This window comes from Danio aesculapii, chromosome 21, assembly GCF_903798145.1.
Source record: "Danio aesculapii chromosome 21, fDanAes4.1, whole genome shotgun sequence".
Lineage (NCBI taxonomy): Eukaryota > Metazoa > Chordata > Actinopteri > Cypriniformes > Danionidae > Danio > Danio aesculapii.
In genome coordinates, this window is record NC_079455.1 from 3,034,430 (window position 1) to 3,051,643 (window position 17,214).

At 32.7% G+C, this 17,214-nt stretch overlaps 1 protein-coding gene across 3 annotated transcripts in view; it reads right to left on the reverse strand.

The window, feature by feature from the left end:
• aff4 (AF4/FMR2 family, member 4) overlaps positions 1-17,214 on the reverse strand; it is a 92,676-nt gene that overhangs the window by 13,824 nt on the left and 61,638 nt on the right. For 2 of the 3 annotated variants that reach the window (XM_056445740.1, XM_056445738.1), the window contains 8 exons: positions 16,524-16,671; positions 13,733-14,569; positions 11,761-11,840; positions 10,572-10,773; positions 8,959-9,047; positions 6,032-6,101; positions 3,323-3,459; positions 3,171-3,242 (listed from right to left, as the gene is read on the reverse strand). In XM_056445740.1, the coding sequence (XP_056301715.1) occupies positions 3,171-3,242; positions 3,323-3,459; positions 6,032-6,101; positions 8,959-9,047; positions 10,572-10,773; positions 11,761-11,840; positions 13,733-14,569; positions 16,524-16,671 (1,635 nt within the window). The remainder of the gene's footprint in view (positions 1-3,170; positions 3,243-3,322; positions 3,460-6,031; positions 6,102-8,958; positions 9,048-10,571; positions 10,774-11,760; positions 11,841-13,732; positions 14,570-16,523; positions 16,672-17,214) is intronic. The other variant, XM_056445739.1, reaches the window with a different exon arrangement.

Sequence of the window (17,214 nt, forward strand, 5' to 3'; positions counted from 1 at the left end):
TTATTGATGTGCAGATGACTGATTCAATGATGGAGGTGTAGAACTGTTTCAGCAGCTCCTTTGGGAGGTTAAACTTCCCGTTATCATTTCATATTTGATCATTTTATACAGTTATTTTGTAACTAATTCAGTTGTAACCATAGAGAATTACTGTCATTAAATCATCTCATTTTCAAGTATTTGTGAATTACTTTTGATTTAACATCAACTCTTAACTGTTCCATATTGCAATACAATACAATCACATAATATCAACGCTCTCCCACATTTATAGCTAATAATACTGCCCATTCGGCAGAACTACAGTTCGAACCGCTGTGGTTTTAAAACCCAATCCCACACAATGGAAGTCAATGGTTACAGGTTTTCAGCTTTTATCATAATATCTGTATTTGTGTTTAACATATCTTAATATTTGGGTGTATTCATTTATTTAATGTTTTTTTGTTGTTGTTCTCTGTGCACTCAGTGTATTTGACTAAATAATATTATAATAGTATCTACATGTTTTGTTCTGTTGCTTTCATTACATTTATTGTTCATATTTGTCAAATATTTTGGATACAAACATCTGTCCAGTAGTTTGTTAATGTAAATATTAGATGTAACTAATGAAATAAAACATAATTAAAAATACTTACTGTGGTTTAATGGTGTTTAAACCAAAACAACGTATGTTAAGACATTGATGATATACAGCATGACATGTCAGCAGTGGGTAGGCGGCAGCGCACTGCGTTGGTTTGCAATTAATTTAAACGGATCTATATCCTGAATATAAGACAGTTTATCAAAATGACGATCCCTGGCATCTTTGTTTAGTTTATTGCGGTCCTGTGTACTCTCGATTTCCTTCTACTTCTCCAGCTTGACCTTTTTTTTTGGCATGGATCTCTCTTGCGTTATTATGCGTCTCTCAAGTTGTCTCAGGAAGCGATACCACAAAAATGGTGCAGGTGTGACGTCACACACAACAAACGCACGTGACTGACAAAGACCGATACAGCATTTTTCACCATTCCTGTCCACTTGAGGGCGCTGTTTTATCTTATTTAAATTGGTTAAGTCGTGTTAGTAAAGAGTTAATGAATGTTAGTAAAGTATTAGGTAATGTTGGAATAGTGTACACTACAATAAGGATCCTAATCCTATTAACAAATGCTTTAAGGGTAAATCATGTTAGTAAAGAGTTAATGAATGTTAGTAAAGTATTAGGTAATGTTGGAATAGTCTACACTACATTAAGGATCCTAATCCTATTAACAAATGCTTTAAGGATAAATCATGTTAGTAAAGAGTTAAACAGTTGAGGCTTCGATGTAATGCATTCCAATAGAGTCCTCCTTTGTCCCTGACGTTGATCAGGAACTATGAACTTATCATAAGCTCTACCAATTAGTACGCATTAGTATGCGAGTCGTCAACATGAACAAAGGTGGTGTAGTACTTGATTTACCTGATGCGCATAACCTAACATTATACGTTACATTAAGGATTCAGTTTTGCTGAATAAATGTGTTGCTCATTGTTAGGTGAAGTTATCTAATCATTAATAAATACATGTTATAAGTGTGTGAGTAAGTAAACATCAACTAATTAAGCTGTTCATGTAGAGAAGCATTAGCATGTGTAAATTAACAGATTAATTAATGCCGAACAGCGTCGTTGTTTATTGTTAGATCATGTTTACTAATGCATTAATGCACTAACACATGAATAAATGTTTAGTTAGCTATAGCAAAGGTCAAGTAATACCTAATAGGGTGCGTTATTCATTGTCAATTCATGTTAACTAATGCATTTACTAACAATAACTAATGCAACTTGTGTTAATACATGTATAATATAAAATAAAATTATTTAATATAAAATAGAATAGAAATCTATATATAAAACATAAGATAAAGTATATAAAAATAAGAAAGTAAATACATTTATTTATAATATCTTCTCAATAGAATACACAAGTAGCAGACAAATGAGACAAAAACTCAAGAAAATCTCTTGGGTGGACACTCAGCATTAGGGAAAACGACTAGTGCTGTTGTAAATCGAAAACCGTTGACCTGAAATGTAACGTTTCTGCTACGTACCATAGCACTGCTAGCCTTTTGTCTTGAGAGGTCGCATTTGGTGCCATTTATTTATATTATAAATAAATATAATATCAAATTTAAAATAAAAATATAGAATAATAAAATAAAAATATGTATAATATAAAATAAAACATAATATAAATTGAAATAAAAAATAAAAAACACAATAAAATATAAAAATATTAAATATTATATAATTTAAAACATAATAATATACATAAATATAAATATAAAGATAAATAAAATCTAAAATTATATGATATAAAATTAAGACAAAAAGTTAATATAAAATAAAATATTAAAACAAAATACAAAAATATCAAATAAAATATAAAAATATCAAATATAATATAATACATAAATATAAAGATAAATTTAATATAAAATAAAATATTTGATATAAAACTAAAAATAATAACAAAATTAATTATTTAATATAAAATAAAATATAAAAAATATATAAAACAAAATATAATAAAATAAAAAACAAAAGATATTAAAATAAAAGATAAAATAAATTAATAAATGTATTAAATTAAATAAAAAATAAAATAAAATAATAAATAATAAAATATTACATAATAAAATAAATATATCTAAAATATTATATCAAATATATGGAAATAAAATAAATACATTTATACTATGTTCTCACTAGAGTACACAAGTAGCAGGAAAATGTGGCGAAGCCTTAAGGGCGTCACACACTGGATGCGCCCTCGGCACCGCGACACGACAGTTGAAAGTATCGCACACCAGACGCGCACATTCGCATGCTATTTAAAATGAAACTAATCAGATGGCGCTCTGTGGCGCGGCAGAAATATGAACAGTGTCCTGAGTCATGACTTGCGATGCCGGTGTGTGTTCCCTGATAGAAACCTATGTTTAGAATTCTAAAATGCATGGCGCTACGCGTCGCGTCGCCGAGCGGCGCTTCTGGTATTTGAGCCCCTTTAGTGCCTTGCTACCCTGCATGCGCAAAATGCAGCGCTAAGATTGACAACACAAAAACACTTTGGTGTACACTCAGCATTAAGGAAATCACAAAAATGTGCCGTTTCTACTACGTACCATAGCACTGCTAGCCTTTTGTCTTGAGAGGTCGCATCTGGTGCCATGTAGCTCTTTAGCTTCATAGTGTACCTAACAAAAACACACATCTGTGAGCAAACTCTTCCGAAGCAGCATAAAGAAAATGCATTTCAGCTCCTCTGAACTCTTACTTGATGAGCTCCACGGTTTCTGCATACATGGGGAAGGGGGATTTGGCCTCCTGGGCGTTTTTCTCCAGGGCGTTTCCACACTCAATGAAAGACACCACAGCGTCCAGGTAATACACCGCCTTCTCAAATCTGTCCATCTGCAGAAAACACCACAAAAAAAGATCAATTTCAATAGCAAACATGTAATAATGTTCTTTTGACAGATTCAAAACAAGACAAATGATCAAATGTGACCCCAAAAGTAGTTTTAAGTGTCAGTTTATGAAATAAAAAAGCTAATTCCATTCACATATTTACTGATGTACGGTTTTATAGGAAATATTTAGCTGAGATATTTAGCTTACATATCTGGAACCTGAGAGATAAAGAATAAAAATCTAAATATTGAGAAAATTATGACTTTTAAAAGATATTTTTCTACTTATTTTGCAAGATACTAGTATTTAGATTAAAACGCAATAACTAGATTATGTTAACTAGGCAAGTAAGTATAATTATTAGGCACGTTTTTGGAAATCCACACAATCTTAACAATATGTATTTCTTAATATGAGGTATATATTTTTTTACTGTTTCTTAATTACTTAATAATAATATTGACCTTAAAAATAAAATAAATAATAAAATGAATTAAGAATAAATATATAATTTATAATTATTTATTATTAATATATTAATTTAATTATTATATCTTGATTTCTTAATAATAATTTTGACCTTAACATTATTTTTTTCTAGATACTCCCTTGAAAGACATAAGAATGTTTGTTAAAATTGGGAAGGCCTTTATTTCTTAAGTTAAGTTACTCTCCACCTAGATCTAGACTGATCACCCTGGCTAGCTCTTGACAATAATAATACATCGGTTTGTAATCTTTCATTACTCGAATTGTAACATTGTTGTATACAGTAAATATAGACATCTGCCCCGCAATATTTGTGTCATTTGGTTTTATTTTATTATTATTGTCTTATATTTTTCTTTTTTTGTATTTATAATTTTCTCGATTATTATTTCTTTAAGGGTTGTTTGTTAGTAAAATGTAAAAATGTTAAATGAACTTAAAAAAAATGCTCTTGTTCCAAGAAAAACTAATAATATATAACTCTTAATATATAGTAATTATTTATTAATTTATGTAATATATTAATAAATGTATTAACTTAATTATTTCTTACTACTATATTAAGAATATATTTATAATTGTAAATATATTAATTTAATTTCTTAATTAAAACTATGAAAAAAAAAATGTTCTCCAAACAATCTGAAAAAATATATAGCAATTATTTTCATAATATATTAATAAATATTTTAATTTATTATTTCTTTATGTATAAATATCTTATTTATAATTATAAATATATTAAATTATTATATCTTAATTTCTTAAAAATAATATTGACCTACATTTTTTTTTAATAAATTAACATTGCTTTTATTATTAACTAAAATGAAAAAGACTTTCTCCACAAAAATAAATGAATAAATAAATATTATAGAAAATACAGTGAAACTTTCTTTAATCTGTTAAAAATCACTTAATATTTAAACACGAAAAATTTAAAAAAAGAATAAAAAAATAGGTTTGTAGACAATCTGAACAAAATATATTTATTTGTATACAGAAATTGTTTTTTTATAATGTATTAATAATTATATTAATTTAATGATTATTTATTAATAATGCATTAACAATAAATATATTAAATATAAATATACTAATTTAATAATTATATCTAAATTTCCTAATAATAATAATAATAATAATAATATTGACCTTATAAATGTTTTAAAATAATTAAATATTAATAATAAATATATTCATTTAATGATTATTTCTTAATACATTAAAAATAAATATGTTATTTGTAATTATAAATATACTAATTTAATAATTATATCTTAATGTCTTGATAATAATAATAATAATAATAATAATAATAATAATAATAATAATAATGACCCTAAAATGTTTTTAAATAATTATATATTATTAATAAATATATTCATTTAATGATTATTTCTCAATTATTATTAATAAATTAAGAATAAATATATTATTTAGAATTATAAATATATTAATTTAACGATTATTTTTTAATTTCTAAACAATAATAGTAATAATAATAATAACATTGATTTAAAAAATGTTTTAAATGTAATAATATTTTAAATAAATACATTAACTTAATGAATATTTGTTAATTTCTTAATGCACTAAGAATAAATATATTAATTTCTTAATAACAATAATAATAATGTTAATAATAATAATAATAATAATAATAATAATAATAATAATGTTAATAATAATAACAATAATATTGGCCTTTAAAATGTTAATAAAAAATAAAGCTGCTTTTATTCCAAGAAAAACTAAAAGAAATAAGACTTTCTCTATATGAAACAAATATTATTATAAATATATTGAAACTTTTCTTGGCCTGTTAAAAATCACTTGTGAAATATGTGAAAAAGAATACAAATTTCAAATAAAAATTTCTAATATTACTTCATTTACCACATACAAATCTTAAAATTCTTTCCACTTGCCCTAACAGAGGTCTGAGCCATGAGTTTGAAACAGTATATTATTACACATGATTAGTCTGGTGGAGGACAAACACAAAAGTTCAGGGGTCACAGAAAATATCATGCAGATTATTTTACATGGACGTCAAGAACTGTAAGCAGGGTAAACAGACCCTCACCAGAGCATCCGCATTGTGTTTCAGCTTCTTGGCTTCTTGAAGGTAATGGTCAGCCGAATGAACCCTGGAATTCAGACGTGGGATTGTTTTTTACTCTAACGCAGTCATTTACTCAGGAGCAATGCATTAAAAGAGCAGTGAGTTGGGGAAAATGTACAATCAACCAAACCTAATAAAATAGTGCACGTGTTATTTCTTTTGTAAAAAGTGTAAAAGTATTTTTTTATATTGCTTTATTTTATTTATTTTAAATTAATAAAAAATTAATATAATTAAAAATATATGCAATAAAACAAAAATAACAAACAAAATAATGTAATATATATATATATATATATATATATATATATATATATATATATATATATATATATATATATATATATATATATATATATATAAAAATAAATAAATAAATAAATAAATATATATATATATATATATATATATATATATATATATATATATATAAAACAATAAAATATATAAGATTATATAATATAAAATATGATAAAATACAAAAATATAAATACACAAATTAATTTAAAATTAATTAAAAATAAACACTATAAAATTTGAAATAAAAGAAAAATAATATTAATAAAAACAACAAAATTATATAAAATTAAATATATTAAGTAAAACAATTAATAAAATAAAAATACTAAAAAAAATTTAACATAAAAATAAACAAATAAAATAAAACAAAGGATTAATAAAAAATATATAAAAATATAAACAATAAAATATAGAAAATAGTATATAATATAAATTATAACATAATAAAATACAAAAATATTTTATATAAAAAAGGATTAATTAAAAATTAATATAATAAAAGAGAAATAAAAATAAAGTAAGAAATAATACAAAATAAAAATATAACAAAAGAAAAAATTATATAATATAAAAATATATTAAGCAAAAAATATAATAAAATCAAAATAATAAAAAGATATAAAAATATAAAATAAAATATTATATAATAAAATACCAAAACAATAAAATATAGAAATTATATAGTATAAAATATAATAAAATACCAAACATATTAATATAAAAATAAACTGATTTAAAATAATAAAAAAAAAAAATTTATAAGTATAAAATAAAAAAATATAACAAAGAAAAAATATAATATAAGATTAAAAATGATATAATATAAAATAAAAATATATATTATAAAATAAAATTAAGCAAAAATATAATAAAATAAAACTTTAAACATTAAAATGAACAAAATAGATAATATATATATATATAATATATATTAAAATAATATTTTTATAATATAAAAATTTTATAATTATTAAATATAAAAATATCTAATAAAAATATAAAATAAAATATAAATACATGTTTATGAAATCTATGAATTCACAAACAGCATTGAAACATGACAGAATTGATCACAGTGTAAAAGCATTACAAGAAAACTTTACAGTATTATTTTTTTTCATGTTATTTTATGCAGGCATGTTTCTGTGTATAGATGTGATATTTGATCTTATTACCTTAATTTTATGCTTATTTAGTGTATAATTGTGTTTTCCTGATCATTTCTTGTTTGGTGAATCGTATCAGTGCCTGATTTCTATGGCATATTATTTACACTCACTGGCCACTTTATTAGGCACACCGGTCCAACTGCTTACTAATGCAAATTTCTAATCAGCCAATCACATGGCAGCAACTCAATGCGTTTAGGCATGTAGAGATGGTCAAGACGATCTGCTGCAGTTCAAACCGACCATCAGAATGGGGGAGAAAGGGGATTTAAGTGACTTTGAACTTGACATGGTTGTTGGTGCCAGACGGGCTGGTCTGAGTATTTCAGAAACTGCTGATCTACTGGGATTTTTCACGCACAACCATCTCTAGGGTTTACAGAGAATGGTCTGACAAAGAGGAAATATCCAGTGAGCGGCAGTTCTGGGGGTGCAAACGCCTTATTGATGTCAGAGGTCAGAGGAGAATGGCCAGACTGGTTCCAGCTAATAGAAAGGCAACAGTAACTCAAATAAGCACTCGTTACAACCGAGGTCTGCAGAAGAGCATCTCTGAACACACAACACGTCCAACCTTGAGGCAGATGGGCTACAGCAGCAGAAGACCACACCGGGTGCCACTCCTGTCAGCTAAGAACAGGAAACTGAGGCTACAATTCACACAGGCTCACCAAAACTGGACAATAGAAGATTGGAGAAACGTTGCCTGGTCTGATGAGTCTCCATTCCTGCTGCCACATTCGGATGGTCGGGTCAGAATTTGGCATTAACAACATGAAAGCATGGATCCATCCTGCCTTGTATCAATGGTTCAGGCTGGTGGTGGTGATGTAATGGTGTGGGGGATATTTTCTTGGCACACTTTGGGTCCATTAGTACCAATTGAGCATCGTGTCAACTCCACAGCCTACCTGAGTATTGTTGCTGACCATGTCCATCCCTTTATGACCACAGTGTACTCATCTTCTGATGGCTACTTCCAGCAAGATAACGCACCATGTCATAACAGTGACATAACTCATGACAATGAGTTCACTGTACTCAAATGGCCTCCACAGTCACCAGATAGTCACTCAATCCAATAGAACACACCTTTGGGATGTGGTGGAATGGAAGTATCTAGGCGTGATGCGATCATGACGATATGAACTGAAATCTGAGGAATATTTCCAGTTCCTTGTTGAATCTCTGCCATGAAGGATTAAGGCTGCACTAAAAGGCAAAAGGGGGTCCAACCTGGTACTAGTAAGGTGTACCTAATAAAGTGGCCAGTGAGAATATATCTACATATATCAATATTATTCAGCTAGTAATTACAGTGTTATTTTATATCTGATCTAAGATGAACCTAATAAAGCAAAAAATATAATAATAAATAAACTTTACACATTTAAAACACCAAAGCCTCCTTACCTGTCCTCAAACAGGAGCTTAGATCTAGATTTGGAGCCCTCAGAGAGCGGTGGCACCGAAACTGGATTCTCCGTTTTAGAGCTTTTCTCCTGTGGGGAAAAAATTAAAAGAAGAAACCACAAATGTCACAAAAAATGAAATGTACTCAAGCTCGTAAACACAATGGACCTCATTCATGAAATATTCATAATTACAGGAGTAAAAGCTTTGCAAACGCTTCGTAAACATCAGCTCTGATGCATAAACGTGTGATTGTTGATTATTCCAAACATTCGCAATTAGGGTTCGCGCAGTCGTCTAATAAAATGATATCTTTTTATTTTCTGTAACATGTTTACAATCTCGTTTTATTAAGAAAAATAAATAAATTTAAATCGAATTGAATCAAATCATAAGATCAGTGAATCGTTTCATCCCTATTAACTAGGCCCCGTTTACATTATGCGTTCAGTTTTAAAACAGCATTTTAGAATGAAAACGATGCACGTCAACACTGGCGTTTCACCTAGCACAGGGGTGTCCAAACTTCCTGGAGGTCCGGTGTCCTGCAGATTTTAGCTCCAACTTGTCTTAACACACCTGCAAGGATGTTTCTAGAAGGCCTAGTAACAGCTTGATTAGCTAGCTCAGGTGTGTCTGATTGGGATTGGAACTAACCATCAGACCTCCTTGTGTAAACTTACTGTATTATTTATTTCCATTATTGATTATTAAAACTGATATTCACCAAAAGAGAGGGTGTTTTTCAGATTTTTCAATGGAAATGCAAAGAGGCAGTGATGTTATAGGCTCTGTTTTGTTATAAATATGCCTACATTAAAGATGACGGTCATATACATATGCAGCTAGACGCCTTAACATTTCTGGTGTCTGTTAAGTTGCTAATATCAAAATGAAAATAGGCAGTTCCTCATTTCATAGTTTCATTTTACTGCTAAGACAGTGAAACATCGTAGCCAGGCTGATGTGAATGAGATTATGAAGTACACTGTTCCCTTTAAAGATTTACCCGATGTGTCTTCGGGGGTTTGTTTTCCATATCAAACTTGCGAAGTCGGAACTTACAAGAACCGAACTGAACCACGAAGAGAAGGCAGGACAAAGAGTAGCTCCTCCCCTTTATTAAAAAACAGCCAATAGCGTTTTGTTTTCATCACAGCTCTGCCAGTGAGAGTGGTTGAGCTCAAGCGGATCAAATATGAAGTGTACTGAAGAGGTCGGGGCATGTCAGATGCTAGGCAGCATCGGTAAGATGATTTGACGAGAAATTGAAGTATGAGGTGACGTCAAAAGAAAAAAACATTTATCCATTTAGGCAGAAGAGATACACTGCAAGCTTTAGATGTGTATATGTCTTATAAACTTTGACTTATGAATTTTAGATCTTATGACCAATTGACTCAGCACACTGGCTTTTAGATATCCTTAAGACTAACATAGCTAGTGTGTGTATGTGCTCCACATCTACATTTAGAAAAGAATGAACAGTGTATATATACACACACACATAAAAAAAAAAATTATATATATATATATATATATATATATACACACACACATACATATATATGTATATATGTATATGTGTGTGTCTGTCTCTCTGTGAACCAGACCTTGGCCTCCCTGCGCTGGGGTTTGTCGTCTCCTCTGCGGTGTCTGGAGCTGGAGCTGCTCTTGTCTTTGCTGGTGACTGTGCTGGAGGACTGGCTGAGGGTCCGCTTGCGTCCCTGCTGCTCAGATTTGGGCGTCCGCTGCAGTGTGATGGAGGGAGACGGCGCAGACTCCTTCTCTTTTTCCGGAGCGCGCTTGGAAGATCTATAGAGAAGATTTCAGATGAAGGGTTATTACACGCTGAATCTGATATTTTCGCACATTAACCCTTGTGTGCTGTTGGGTCATTTTCATCCACTCTGGGGTGATTTTGAGTTTATTTGGCCACGACTTTCTCTGTGTTTTAGCAAATGAACAGATTTTTTGATGACTAATCTTATTCTGACACATATTTTGAGAAAAACCTTGGAATTTAAAAAAAACTAAAAACTCAACACACTCAGGGCAAATTGGCTACCCTTTTATTATGTTGGGGGCCGTTTTGACCCCATTGACTTTCATTATAAATCACATTTTTTTGATTGCAAAGCCATGACACCATATAATCATGCATTCTTGATTGCTGCTGGTTTTCCCTGTTGGGAAGAGGTCAAATTTGTGATTTTTACTATTGATCATCAGTTGCAGTGCATAAAATTTCTGCCTTCTATATAAAGTATATATTGTGTGTGTATTTGCAAATCATATCAATTACATCATTTACAATATATAATTGAAAATCTCAATATATTAATACGTCTAAACAAACCTCTATCAAGTTTAGGGTTTACCATTTGCCTAGTTACTGATATCTACAATGTAAAAGTGGAACAATGTTTCTTTCTTTGCTTTTTTTGTACAATAATTATTTAAAATACGTCCCCTAGAAAAGCAATTTGCATTGTTTACATCTAACATTTCCATTTACTACCACATTTTAGATGGATCAAGTTGAAATGAACTGAATTTAAAAGGGAAATGTCATGCATTTGTTTTGTTTTTACAGATTATATTTGAACAATGATCATCAACATCATTGTAATATTTGCTTTGTGTTTTATAAAGAAACCTTGCAAGCAGCACGGTCAAGTAGTTTGTATCGTATAAACACTGTTACACTTAAACCCTTTCCAGTACATGTGAGCTTGTGTTTAATGAGGAGATTATCTTCATCTTAACTTCAATTATTGAGGGGATTAAAGCAGAACGTACTCATTACTGCTTGATTTGCGTGAAGACTTCTCATCCAGTTTGGACTTCTTACTCTCTGGTTTCACACCATCGTCTTCATTCTGTGGAAAAAAAAAACAGGTTAAATTATATATATATATATATATATATATATATATATATATATATATATATATATATATATATATATATATATATATATATATATATATATATATATATATATATATATATATATATATATATATACACACACACACACACACACACACACACACACACACACTACCCTTAAAATGTTTGCTTTATTTAAAATGAGCTTTTTTAAAAGTTTTTCAGGACAACTTACTTGTTTTATGTTCAATCCACTTAAATTTATACAAACTAATAAATAACTTAATCTCTTCAGCCATAATAATTAATCCAATTCCCCAATAGCGCATGTGTTTGGACTGTGGGGGAAACCGGAGCACCCGGAGGAAACCCACAACAACACGGGGAGAACATCCAAACTCCACACAGAAATGCCAACTGGTCCAGCCGGGACTCGAACCAGTGACCTTCTTGCTGTGAGGTGACAGTGCTAACCACTGAGCCACCGTGCCACCCAACATTCCAGTTTTGTAAATATATTTTAATTTACTCTAATGTAAAAGTGTAAAAAGAAATAGGCTACAGAATCTAACAATCGATCGAATCTCGAAGTGAATTAAATCGTTCAGAATTGACAAAAATCATATAGTCAATATGAATCGGATACCTATGAATCGTGAATCGATTCGCTATCTACCCAAAGATTCACAGCTTTACTTGGGATAGTCATGCGTGGGGTGTAACGAATCAGGGTTGATCCGTGATTCGTACGGATCACAACCCACGGTCCAAAACACATGTGACCCGTGGATTAATACTTTTTTTTTTTTTTACTTGTAGATCAATCCTAAATTTGTAACGATCGCAGAGAGATCGCCTCTTATGTCATTCAAATCACATGTATGCAAGCATTTAGGCTTTCCTGTAAAGTGTAATGATGACGGAAGTAGTTATGGTAGGTTATTCGGGATGTGGCGGGTTTCTTAGGTTATTAAAGGTGATTTCTATGATTACTTGTTTAACCTGCATTAATGAATTCAGCTGCACAATTAATCATTAAAAGAACGCGATCTCAACACTGACACAACATAATGATTTGCATATGTTTATTAATCCTTCAAATCGCTGCATTTTAATCTGTTTGAAAAACGCAAAAATCAAGAAAGCGATTCAGTCTTTAGTCTTTTGAGTTCGTTATGAAGTTACAAACGGTTCAATAACACAGAAGTAGTGGAAGAACAGTTTATAGTTTAGATAAAACCACTGATGTTTATGGTAAAGATTAAAATCACCATCATATGCATTTAACCACGCTCAAAAATGAAAGTTGTGGGCAGCAGTTACATTATTTAACCAATAGGTGGCGACAACCAGCGATCAAAAATACGCCACTGAATAATTCTTCAAAAATGATCATCTAGCAATGACACATGGAAGTTTTATGAGAGTATAACTGAATCATTTATTGAAAATAAGACTAAAATAAATATGGGTTCTACAAATTATGATAGATTTTTACATTTAGGTTATCAGCAACAGTAGTAACAGTGAATTTTTCACAGTAGTGAGTATTTTACAGTTTATTTTTATTCAGCTGATTTTTTCTTCATTTTATTTTTAATAAAATTACAGATTCTAAGTTCTGTTCGTTAAAACCAAAAGTGTCTTGCAGTGCTGTTTCTGTAATAAACGGAAAGCAAATTACATTTGTCTCCTTTCCTTATTGGCTGATCTGAATAATGGTCCGATTCGTGACTAAAACACCATAATGTGATGTGAACCGTGAGATTTGTGATCCGTTACAGCACTGTTCCAGTTTTAAAATTAAGTCTAAATCACGTCTTTGGATGGAAACATACAGAGCGCTACCGACCAAAGAGAATAAAAACCTGCCACCAACCTTGTGTTTCCTCTTCCTTCCTTCCTTGCTGGTTATCTTTTCTCCGGGCTGCTTCTGGCTGCTTTTTCCCTCTGCCGGAGACCCTCGCTCCACCTTAACCTCCGTTTCATTGTAGAGTCGTCCCGGGATTCTGGTCAGCAGGCTGAGGTTGATCTGCACCAGCAGTCTGGGCGGGTCATAAATGGGCGAAACCACATTGGAGAGTGGCACCAAGGGGTTTTCGCTGTAATCTTTCGGCGTCTGCGAAGACAACGGGTCGCTTTCGTTGCCTTCAGAATCCGACGTCGACGAATCCGATTCAATGAACTCGCGAGACTTGCTGGGCACTTTTGCCGCTTTCGTCTTGCGCTTGTCAGGCGGAGGTCGAGGAGAGGAGGTTTTGGGCTCTTTTTTGATGTTGGGTTTGCGCGGGCCTTTATTGGGAGCGCGAGCTCTATGTGACGGGATTTCAGGCGATGGCTCAGTTTCAACTTTAAGTCCACCCTTGGGCTCTTCAACCACTGGTGGCTTCTCAGGTTTTTTGGGCTGTTTTTTGCCTACGACCCGTCGCCCGGACTGACTTGCGCCCTCGCTCTGAGCAGGAGATTTCTGACTGCGTCCTCGCCAGCTTTCGGAGCTCTTCTGATTGGGCCGCAGCTCTCGGCCGGCTGACGTTGCAGTTTCTTTAGACCCCTGCCCACTGTAGCTCCTGCTGGAGCTGGTATCTCGACCCTCCTTCTTATACTTGGTTCCCGGCGTGCTGCTGTTGCTGTTTTCCACCGGAGAAGCAGGAGAGAGCTTGTTGACCTTATTTAACCAGTTGTCCAGAAGCCATTTGTTAGCCGTGGGCTGTTCCCGCTGTGATATGAAAAGAGGCGTAATTAACAGGCTAAAATCCAAGACTAGAGCTGCACAGTATATCGTTTTAGTATATTGTACATCAGGGCTATTTCAATTGGTGGCAATTTGTTCCAGCCCTCCAAATAGTTCAGTCGAAAAACGGCCGCTATAGTTATGAAGTGACGTGTGTCTGTTCAATACAGCACGAGCTGCAGTTGAAGGCTGCGCAGAGCGCGAGTCACCTGACATCAAGCGAGTGGTGCGAGCAGCCGAAAATATTTGGATACTTAAGCTTAAACGTTTCTCAACGCTGCGGTGCAGTTGCACGGAACGAAACTGCTGCAACTAAACAATGCCACCTGTGCGCTAGTTTAAAGTTCAGAGCTTAAACACCAAGGCTAATACGCACGCACACTGGATTAACTATAGCAGCGGGCCGTTCACATATCGCGCCTTTTCTGCGTGCAAGTTCGTCATTTCAAATATTACAATATATGCCAATATGCGTGCTCTTTTTCACACCTTCCAGGCGCACAGAGTAGAAAACATCAAGCCTTGGCGGTGAGAGTCGTGCGTGGCTTTGAGTGCAATGTAAACAACAGAAATGACAGATGAATAATTACAAATTATTTAAATGATTATGTATGAACGCAGATGATAACAAGAGGTTATTTAAATACTTACCTAATATAAAGCTTAAATTTATAGGGGTGTCAAAATTAATAGTTTCTTCGGTGCACCGCGACGCAGACGCGGACAATTCGGTATCGGTTCATCGGTTCGGTAATAATCATAACCGTTTATTATGTACTGATGTCATTTATCTTATATGCGCTCTGTCGCGAGGGAGGCGAGCGCGGGTATTTACAACACTACAGGCGCCAACTACTTCAAAATTTCACTGTGTGTGTGTTTTCTGGAAAGTCTTTCACTGGCACTTACAGCAGAAGCCCCTTTCTCTGCGATTGAGGGAATGAAAGTACTCCATTTCTCTCTCTCACTGTGGCCCATTTCACCTGCTGGCGTGACTCTTCCTTCCCTCTCTTTTCCTCTCGGCTGTATGCATTGTACCTGTGCATTGTCGCAGGACCCGACCAGATTTCATGCGGCGCGGGAATAAATTTCCGAATAAAGCGCGGGAGCGGTCGGTAACTCTGGTGTAATTTTAACAGGAGTGGGAGGTCTCACAATATCGCTCCCGAGCGAGCAAGCAAGCAAGCGCACCTGGCGTGTGCGTGCATGTTTGTTTGGTGCTGTGTATATTTGTGTATGTGTGTGAATGAGAGACAGTGTGGTGCTGTGTGTGTGTGTGTTTACACAGACAGCTTGTTATAGCCACCCCCCCAAAATACAACACTGTGTATGGAAAGCATCGTCAATGCACCGTGATGCACCGAAATATCGAATTGAACCAAATAGATGGCATGATAATCGTAACCGAACTGTGAGACCAGTATAGGTTCACACTTCTATAAATTTACATTAGACGTGATAACCGTGAAACCATGATTACACTTACAACCGTAACCGTACAACCAAAATCTATAAATCGCTGCATCCATAATTGCGATGCAGTTCAAAACATAACATATGAACGTGTCTGAATGTAGAAGAAGCCTACTTAAGCAATGCACAGCTTTGATATACAACATTAATATATATGTTTGTAAAAAAGCCTATTGTACAATGCAGTGATATTATATAGTTTCAATATACTATATATTAACATTTTAATGTGGAAAAACACAACGTGGGTGTCTTAAGGAGCAAAAATACAACATATGGGCTCTTAAACTGCTGTGTCCTCACTCATATTGAAAAATCATATCTCTCCGGCCCCTCATTGGGATGCGATTCATGAACTAGCCCCCATGACGAACTAATTGAATAGCCCTGTTGTACATAAATATTATAAGTTGTATATAAATTAGTCTATTATAAATTAGTATTAGTATAAGATTTATACAAGTACCTCGGGGGACGCAGCTCGTGGCGGTTCGGTTGTCTCGCTGTCAGTGGAGCTGCTCTCGCTCTCGCTGTCGGACCCGGAGCTGCTCTCGGAGCCACTGTGACTGCTGGTGTCCTCTCGCTCCGCTCCCTCACTGTTATTACTGTTGTTACTGAGAAGCACATACAAATACAGTACATCACACTCATGTTGGGTACTTGCTTCCAAAATTCAATAGAGTTGAAGTCAAAATTATTCGCCCTCCTGTGATTTTTTTCTTCATCAAATATTTCCCAAAGGATGTTTAAGAGAGCAAGGAATTTTTCACAGTAATTCCTATAATGTTTTTTTCTTCTGGAGAAAGTCTTATTTGTTTTATTTTAGCTAAAATAAAAGCAGTTTTTATTTTTTTTTCTAAGACATCCAGAAGGTTTTTAATTGCAGAATAAAGCCCGACAGGTTTATCGGCAGCCGGACTTGAAGTGGAGCACTGTTGTAGTAGACTGAAGGCTAGCGAAAACAACTGTCCTGGATGTACTTTGCTCAGCTTATTACACGGCTAGTTGCCACATAACATACAAATTAAGACACAAAACATTGTTATGAGCTGTAACAGTTTAGTAATTCTTCAATTAAATGCAAAGATGACAGAAACTGATGGATCAAACACTAACTTGTGCATTATAAAGTCAAAACAGTTCAAAACAGCAGAACA